Raw genomic sequence first — 9,178 nt, 5'->3', positions numbered from 1 at the left:
CTTTCATTCTGCTTCTTAAAAACATACTACATCCCATCACACACACACACATGGAGATAAATATGATGGAAGAGATAAACAATTTAATCATGGTATTGTTCACAATTGTTCTTTCATCATGCTACTGCTATGTCATAACTAAATTGGTCAGAAAAGGTATAGTAAGATTCTTGTTGTTCTTACCTGTGCTATACCTTATCTACATTCTTCCACTCTATTTAAAGGCTCTCATTTTCAATATTCCAATTGCATTTTTTGTGACATGGCTAACCCCATTCAAGCTTCTACAATTGGTCTTTGACACTGGCCCACTCTCCAATCCATCCCTCTCTCTCCTCCATTTTGTAACCATTTTTTGTTTTCCCATTAAGCTCCACCAAAAGCCCACCGGCCCAACAAAACCCAACCGGCCCAATGACCTCACACACTATGCTATAAAGGTGTTTCTTTTCTTGCTCTTAACAAAAGTGGAGTATTCCAAGCACATGATTCCTCAGATGTTAAATTCATTCTTAATATGCATCTATTCTTATCTAGCATTAGAAATAACACTAGGGGCATTCGCGGTCATTGCTCGATCTTTAATAGGGATCGACACCGACCACCCGTTCGATCATCCTTACCAATCTACATCACTGCAAGACTTTTGGGGCCGTAGGTGGAACCGTGTTGCCTCGAGTTGTTTAAAATCCACTATATTTTTTCCCTTCCTGAATGGCACGAGCCGGATATTAGGCCGAAAATGGGCTGCAATCTCAGCCTCGGTGGTCACATTTATTGTGTCGGACGTCATGCATGAGGTCGTCTTTTACTATATGGACCGTGTGAGGTTCGGATGGGGCTTGCCAACTTTCTTCATTTTTCAAGGAATTTGTGTCGTGATAGAGAGCACAAAAGAGAAGAAAATAAAAGCTACATTGAGACTGCCTCAAAGAGTAGTTGGGCCTTTAGTATTTGTATTTAATGTGATTACATTTATGTTGTTGGTCGTGCCAGAGATGATGGAGCACAGAGTTGATGATAGAGTTCTTGGGGAATATGTAGCTTTAGCTAAGTTTTTAAGGATTCGGGCCTAGATTGGGCTTCAAATGGGCCGACATTCTGTGTACAAATTACATGCACACATTCTGTGTTCAAAATATTAAATAAATAAAACAATATCAATGTACTGTTTGTTGGAATCATACACCTATAGCTTAACTTAAGAAGTTTGAAGATTTATTTTCAATTCATAGATTTGAAATATTTATCAGAATTAGGTTCAACAAAACATCAGGAAAATGCATCGGAACCAAGAAATAAAGAAACAGCATGGAAATGGGACACCAGTTTTTGACAGTGAACCAAGAATTAGAATTCATGTACAGAACCTGGAAAAATCGTGTTCAGAAACTGGAAACGAATCTCTAGTTAGGGCGTTACGCCAAATTCTCTCTTAGAACTACGTAATTTGTTGCACCGTTGGTCTTTTGGATCTTTGATATCCTTTTTATTATACTTGAAAACGCATCCTTTTCCTGCACCCATACAAACTTGGCCAGAATTAATATTTTCAAACAAATGCTGAAAAACATAGGGTGATCATAGCCAAGGCTGCATCACATCAGTAGTACAGACATGAGGCGATAAGAGCTACGTTTCTGACACTTCTATGAAAGAAGCTTAAATATCTGTAACTATATGGCTCGGCTTAAGTCCATCACCTCTTTGTTCAGAGTTCAGACACCCTATAACTTGCAAGTCTGATCAGGAATTTAAATTTAATGAATACCACAATACAGTAATTTCCCATGCTAAAAACACGATAGACCACATGAAAAGGTAGTAGCAATGACTATAACATAAGGGCGAGACGGAAGCAAATACATAGAACCAATGAATTCACAGCCCATGAGAGAGCTCAGAGAGGCATATCATCTAAGGTAGGACATTATTTAATGCTAATTTTGAATATGTAGTTAACAAGGCCTCTCACTGTCTAAGCAGAAAAATCTGGAGTTTGCCGTCGTAGGGCTTTCTATCTATATATTGATCCATTACGAAGTTTGAACTGAAGAATGAATTCTCTATTCACAAGGGATTAAGGGCCTATATTCAATTAGGGAACTGCGACCTTATATATTCATAGGTGGTAGGCCATGAGAGAAAGGAAAGCAGCTTCGTTTCTCTCAAAACAACAAACCCTTGCATTTCAAAATATAATACCCCGGTTCGGTTCCATTTCCCAGTGAATTAATCAATAGGAAATGGAACTCTTCTGTTTACTTTGACCGAATTCAAAAAAAGTTTTTTTAACAAAGAAAGCAAAAGATACTCAATTCAAATTTTATCTTCCACTTTCTTTTTTTCCCATCAACCTATTTGTACAGTTGTACCAAGTAGTAGTATTTAATACTTTTCGTACAACTTTGTTACTTTTGAATGGTAATTTGTTCTGGTTATGCATGGAGAAGCATGAACAGAACCAAGATACACATGAGTTTTATTTGAATTGATGATAAGCTGGAAATCTAGGAAATGGCAGATTCTTGCATAACATTTAATAAACCAACGATTTCCAACAATTTATCTTTTCAAAGTGATGAAAGAAAGTAGGAACTGCAAAAACAAACATAAAACGAGATGACTGACCTCTTTCGTCTTTAGTCTGGATCTGAATTTAGCCAGAAGATCCCTAGTGGTCACTAGCGTCTTAGGTAGTAGAACAGCCCTAATTTCATCTTCAGTAACTGGTCCAGTCGCTGGTGATCTACTTGTGAATATACTATGGAAATGGGACAAGTTTTTGGCAGAGGAACCAAGAATTAGAATTCATGTACAGAACCTGGAAAATTCGTGTTCAGAAACTGGAAATGAATCTCTAGTTAAGACTTACGCCAAATTATCTCTTAGAACTACGTATTTTGTTGCACCATTGGTCTTTTGGATCTTTGATATCCTTTTTATCATACCTGAAAACGCATCCTTTTCCTGCACCCATACAAACTTGGCCAGAATTAATATTTTCAAACAAATGCTGAAAATCATAGGGTGATCATAGCCAAGGCTGCATCACATCAGTAGTACAGAAATGAGGCAATAAGAGCGACGTTTCTGACGCTTCTACGAAAGAAGCGTTAAATATCTGTAACTATATGGCTCGGCTTATGTCCAACACCTCTTTGTTCAGACTCCTATAACTTGCAAGTCTGATTAGGAATTTAAATTTAAGAAATACCACAATACAGTAATGACAATTTCCCATGCTAAAAGCACGATAGGCCACATGAAAAGGTGGTAGTAATGATTACTACCTCCGTCCACGAAAATTCGTCCCGGTTTGACCGGGCACGGGTTTTAAGAAATGTAATGGAAAGTGAGTAGAAAAAGTTAGTGGATTGTGGGTCCTACTTTTATATATTAGTTTTATAATAAAATGTGAGTAGGAATGAGTTAGTGGAATATGAGGTCCACTCTCAAAAATGGTAAAAGTGAAATGGGGTCCACTATAAAGTAACTAGAATTAGTAATTGCGAATTTCATGCACCGAGGTGAACAAATATTTACGTGTATAGATATAAAATAGCGTCCGAGCATATGACACGTTAGTGTAGGTTCAAAATATACGTGTCTATTAATGATGTACTAGTACTACATAATTATCACGAGGATTAATTTCAACCACCATTTGCGCGAACTTAATCAGATTTTTGTAGTGTGTTTTATTTTATAAATTGAAAAAGGCTCGAGCCGGCAAGCAGCGAGTAAAGGTTCAAGACAAGCGATCAAATGTTAAGCTTCCAAAACTGAAAACAAATGAATACAACAACATTTCAGTCAAACACCAATAGACAGCCAACGGGCTAAATGCTAAATACTCAAATAGCTAAAGAAACATCAACAACAACACAAACCTGATATCAATCTTCACTCAAAAATCTAAAGTCGTGCACTTGATCGATCGACATTTGTAATTTGATAGCAAAAACCGCAATTAACTATAGTGCTTTATTAAAACTCAAATAATAGGTCTTTAGGATGTCAAAGAATGGCTTATTAACTCGTAATTGTAAATTAGGATTTAATTAGTATAGATGCACCATGATTTTGGAGTTTGATAGGACCTTAACATTCAATTTGTCAAGATCCTCTAGTATTTATTTTCTTAATTTGTCAAGGTCCTCTAGTATTTATTTCTTATTTAATTAATTCTTAGACAAACATCCCAAGAAAAAGAATTTGGGGGCATAGATTATTGTAAATACAAAAAAAATATGACCAAGATGAGGCACATTCATCGGTACGGAATGTAAATCTATGATACTTTGAATTGAGACTGCAAAAGAAGACAGCTAATTTTGATTATTGAAATTAAAGGGACAGAAAAAAGGAATTATTTTTTCAATTCTATTTTCTGTGTTGTGGATTGCATGTAGAGAGGGGGGTTCATGTAGAATAATCAATAGTACCAAATTTCGTTTAAATTTACATAACTGTTCAAAACCCGCTAAGAGAGTCTGAAATGAGAAAAAGGTAAAATGCCAAACAAATTCATGCAATTTACATGGATATATCTTCACGTGTGATTTCTGAGGATTTAACATTCTTTAATTCACAAGCCCCTAAAGTTCATACTGTACTCCTTTTCCTGGCTGTCACATAACAAACAAATTAGAGGTTAGACATTTGGCTCTTAGTGAAGACTGCTCCAAGTTTGACATTTTAAATTACTACATAACAGAAATAAACCTTTCTAAATAGATGTATGAGAATTCTCGGTTTTTCAAATCCGCCAGCAAAATAGCAAAATATAACTCAAATTGAAAACCCATTCATACTTGGTCTTTAAAGTGATCAGAGTATGCTTACAATATACTTTGACCATCCAAGTTGCCTCACGAGAGCTCACTTATCACTCGCTCACACTTGTCTTCCAGAATCTTCACAGCTTCAGTGAACAATACTTCAGGGGGCAATGCTCCCGTAGATTCAATTGTAACTGCGGAAGTAGGAAATAAAAAGAATCATAAGGTTCTACAGACAAAAACACTAAACACATAAATTATCCAAGCTTTATACACTTAGAGTATGTTTGGTAGGGGTGATAACTCATCTAGGGATGGAAATTCATGAACAAAAATGTCATTTTTGTTCATGAATTTCCATCCCTAGATGAGTTATCACCCCTACCAAACATGGCCTTAGAGTATAACTGTATTTACAGTAAGAGATTGATGTTATCTGATGCAATTAGAGATTGTGCATAACCCAATCTTACAAACTCCTACTTCAGCCACTATATGAGAGGGATTTTAACATTTTCAAATTTATACTTACAAATGAAATGATCTTTTACTCGCCGAACTGCCACAAGCTTTTCCCAATCATCTCCCCTGATGCATTCGCGGCAGAGGGTACAAGATCTAGGGCGTGCCACTGTTGCTCTTTTACGACCTAATCAGTCAACAATAAGCCAATAAGTAACTACTTACACAAACTCTACCTGATGGATAAGACCCATACATCTGGAACAATCTAGTAGTGCAAAGAAGTTCCAACACGGTTCACTAACAATTTAAATATGAACGATAATGAACATCAGCTCACAAGTTAGAAGTCACATTACCTTTACCAATATCTTCAATGTCAAACACTTTTACTGGACATTTCTTGACAAGTTCTTCAGCCTTTTCATCCACAATTTCTTCTAACAAAACAATCTGCACATTTACAAATTTTGTGAAGTGTTATACTCTTACTCTTATTTGTTAAGTAAGATATTTTGAAGAAATGGTAGAGATTAAATTTTTTAAAATTATTTTAGAAGTAGTATCTCTAGTGGGATATAGAAAATTCTTATACACCTCAGGCAGCATCCTGTACCAAGCAGTGGCTACAGGCGACCACTTAGCATGTGTCTTGCCCATTCCTTTCACAGCATGTGCTTCCAGCTCAATTTCCTGCACATGTGGATATTATTCTTAGAAACTGGAGTATGTGGGCTGCTTAGTGTTGCTATTTCAGATAATAACTAAGATAAGTTATTTGTCATGATTTTACAGTAGTACTAATTAGACTATTTAACCAACTACTCAAACATAGGGGTCAATATGAGAGTCACCTTAATCTTTGCTTAATACAAAAGATCATAAATATCAACACTACAATACCTGTTTGGGTCCAAGTTTAGCAAGAATTATATCCCCATGCTTGGTGGCAATTGGGTTGTTTGCAAATTCTGGCATGGAATCCTGACTACAACCGAAAGAAGTGTAAGTTTTTGGCTTTGATGTTGAATCTTGATTTGATTTCTCTGTACTTAGTTTGAACTCACTGCCATTGGGCAACCACTTTAGTTCATTGGACTTCACTGTATTTTTTAGTACACAAGAAGAAAGACATTAAGATTGCATTCTCGTAAATGATTTTAGATAGAAAAAACGTTTAACCTAAGATGAGAAATATTTTTCAGTGATTGGGCATTGAGTAGTACCATTAATACGTGCCCCCCCTTTCTCACCGCGTGCATGGAGTTTAAATACAATGGTATTTTTCTCATTGGGTTCATCCTTTTCTGGAGAAGACCTAAAAGCATCAGACATCATGCCTGACCAACTGACAAATGAAATCAACTAAAGAATAAGAAGAAATTTTAACCTGACATATAATTGAAGTGTCTTGGATCAACTTTAAGTGGGACAAGACCCAGTCTGTGGGAGAGCACCTCATCTTGAATCACTGAGGTGTTGTTTGCAATAAAAACTTTTTCAATAGCCATGGTTGGGAGCTAGACCAGAGAGAGAGATCAGCCATTAGCACAATCAAAACTTTTAAAAGTATATATTTATCCCATTGGACGAAGTTTATATAAGAAACAATGATCCAGAAGCATGCATTATCACAAGAGTTGTAAGAAAACTAGTACCGTTCAGCTTTACACCCAAAACGTATAAAATATTTGGAACCAGACAATTATATCTAGCACTTTAAACGTAATTAATTTTAACAATATTCACAAAATTTACCGCCATCCATATTTCACACTCTTAATTTAAAAACCGAGTCTTGGATAAGTAAGCTCATATTACACCTTCAAATTCAGTATTTTTCTCTGCAGGAACAAGATAACTAGCAAAAAATCGGACGGTGAACGTTGCATAAATCCCAGTAACCAATTCAACTATTTTTAATGATAAAACTTATGATTTTTTAAAGCAAAGATCACAGAAACTCCTCTTTTCACACATTATTTACACTACATATCAACAAGCCAAAACAATGAGCAACAAATAATTTGTTCAATTAAAAGAAAACAATGGCTCAATCACGAAAAGAGTATAATCAACTCGCACCTCAGCTATGAGGATTCTACGAAAAGCATTCGCAATAGAAGCATCAAAACCAATGATATCGAACTCCATGTCATCCTCCGAGAGACTAATCACTTCAACCTTAAAATTGTTGCGAAACTCCGGCAGTCTCAAACTGTTATCCACTCCCATCGCCCCATAAGCACCCGAGTATTGTATATTCTCGGTCTTTGACGCCAAAACAAAAAAAAATTACATGAATCAAATTAACTATTGAAAAGAAATTTAATATGAAAATTAGGGAAGAAACAGGTGAGTAGGTGAATACATGAGTTGGGGCATCGAAAGTGCAAGAGACGCGGGTCCTCTGCAATTGAATGTGCGGCGGCAGCTCTCCTTTGGGAACATCAGGCAAATCCCACACAGGAATTTTCTGTGATTTTTTCCCAGAAACCATATTGAGGGAAGGAAGGAGACGCTTATGTTTAGGGGTTCAGGGTTTTGCAGAGAATATTGATTTTGATTTAAAATGTTTATTTCGAATTTTCAAATTTAGAATATGGAATATGGGGAGAATACTTATACATATAGAATATGGAGAGTATTTGATTTGATTTTCATAAAGTGATAAGAAAAAAAAACAATAAGAAACACATTATTTTCATCATTTTAAATAATTTTTATCGGTATATAAAATAGTTTAAGTTTTCGACAACTACTATTTAAGGATTCTCAAATCAGGTACTACATGTAGATACCTAATCCTGAAATTCGTAACATGATAGATACTCGATCTGAAGCTATAATCGGGTCTCCTATTACAGTAGTAGTAATAGTTTTGTTTTAATCTCTTTAACTTATTTAACCCAAAAATTGTACATAAAATTTAGGTCTTTTATACTGATTGATATAAATAAACATAGTAATTCTTTATATATTTATAATTTCAATTTATTTCCATATACATATAGGTTTAATAGCAAATATATGAAGAAAAAAAAAACACCAATAGATCTCAAAATAAAGAATTATCAAACTAATAAAAATGTATTCTTCTTTCACGTTTTACCTATTTTTTTTCTCTTTTTTCTATTTCATGCAACCTTTTTTATTCTTCTTTCACGTTTTACCTATTTCTAATAGGAAGAAGTTCTTCCTATTTATGCAACTTTTATTATTTGAGTAATATTTTTGTTTCTCTTTACTTTCTATTTTTGGAACATAATTTCTATTTATTCTCTTTTACACAATTAGTTATGCTAATTTTAATTCTTTGTCAAATTGTAATTGCAATCTTCCATCATTTATATTTTTGTAGATGTTTTCTATCGTGACATTTAAACATTATAAAAAATTCGTTTTCATCCATTATACAATATTTACATTAAAATTGAAAATATCGATTTTTTCAAATTTCCAACGTCACGATTCACGAACAACAAAAAAATCCTATAAAATATTAACAGTAATTTCGGTCTCATTGTAAAACTTCTGGCCGCCACTGAGTATAACTGTTGTTAGCTGTTATTGTTATTTGCTAAATTAGTGGGATAATTGATGATATTATCGTCATACTCCCTCCGTCCCGATTTAGGAGTCCCGGTTGATCAATTTTGGGCGTCCTGCTTTAGGAGTCCCGGTTGAGATAAATTAATAAAAAAATGCCTACAAAGTGTTAAAAGTGGGTCCCAACATCCACTACAACTAATAAAAAAGTGTTAAAAGTGGGTCCTAACATCCACTAAAACATTTATTTATTGGACACTCAACTAAAAGTGGGTCCCAACATCCACTAAAACATTTATTTATTACATACTAAACACTTTTTTCTTAAAACATGTGTCCGACTCAACCGGGACTCCTAAAGCGGGACGGAGGGAGTATTAATT

General features: G+C 34.9%; 1 protein-coding gene, 1 long non-coding RNA gene and 1 pseudogene across 2 annotated transcripts; 1 reads left to right on the top strand and 2 right to left on the bottom strand.

Annotated features, from left to right (window-relative positions):
* Window positions 1-50: 50 nt before the first annotated feature.
* LOC148931671 (long-chain-alcohol O-fatty-acyltransferase pseudogene) lies at window positions 51-1,154 on the top strand (annotated as a pseudogene).
* Window positions 1,155-1,277: 123 nt separating this feature from the next.
* LOC125203884 (uncharacterized) lies at window positions 1,278-3,365 on the bottom strand. The gene is made up of 3 exons (XR_016135650.1): window positions 2,876-3,365; window positions 2,632-2,764; window positions 1,278-1,517 (listed from the first exon to the last, which is right to left on the bottom strand). It is a non-coding gene; the product is annotated as an uncharacterized LOC125203884 (long non-coding RNA).
* A 1,059-nt stretch (window positions 3,366-4,424) lies between these two features.
* On the bottom strand, window positions 4,425-7,817 carry LOC125203856 (uncharacterized). Its single transcript, XM_048102359.2, has 10 exons — window positions 7,618-7,817; window positions 7,332-7,517; window positions 6,637-6,766; window positions 6,473-6,553; window positions 6,150-6,349; window positions 5,844-5,939; window positions 5,606-5,699; window positions 5,317-5,433; window positions 4,849-4,978; window positions 4,425-4,631 (listed from the first exon to the last, which is right to left on the bottom strand). Exons 1-9 carry the CDS (start codon window positions 7,744-7,746, stop codon window positions 4,875-4,877), a joined length of 1,137 nt encoding a protein of 378 aa, XP_047958316.1. The 5' UTR covers window positions 7,747-7,817; the 3' UTR covers window positions 4,425-4,631; window positions 4,849-4,874.
* Window positions 7,818-9,178: the final 1,361 nt, after the last annotated feature.

Source organism: Salvia hispanica, chromosome 2, assembly GCF_029641045.1.
Source record: "Salvia hispanica isolate PSC_SH4W2 chromosome 2, Shi_PSC_v1, whole genome shotgun sequence".
NCBI lineage: Eukaryota > Viridiplantae > Streptophyta > Magnoliopsida > Lamiales > Lamiaceae > Salvia > Salvia hispanica.
This window is presented reverse-complemented; position numbering and strand designations above follow the sequence as displayed.

Excerpts from the sequence above, each read along its gene's own strand:
- LOC125203856 (XM_048102359.2), bottom strand. The coding sequence starts at position 7,746 with ATGGTTTCTGGGAAAAAATCACAGAAAATTCCTGTGTGGGATTTGCCT. Across the intron at positions 6,554-6,636 it reads ACACTTCAATTATATGTCAG|AAAAGGATGAACCCAATGAG; the intron begins GTTAAAATTTCT and ends GGTCTTCTCCAG. Across the intron at positions 4,979-5,316 it reads AGTAAAAGATCATTTCATTT|TTACAATTGAATCTACGGGA; the intron begins GTAAGTATAAAT and ends CTACTTCCGCAG.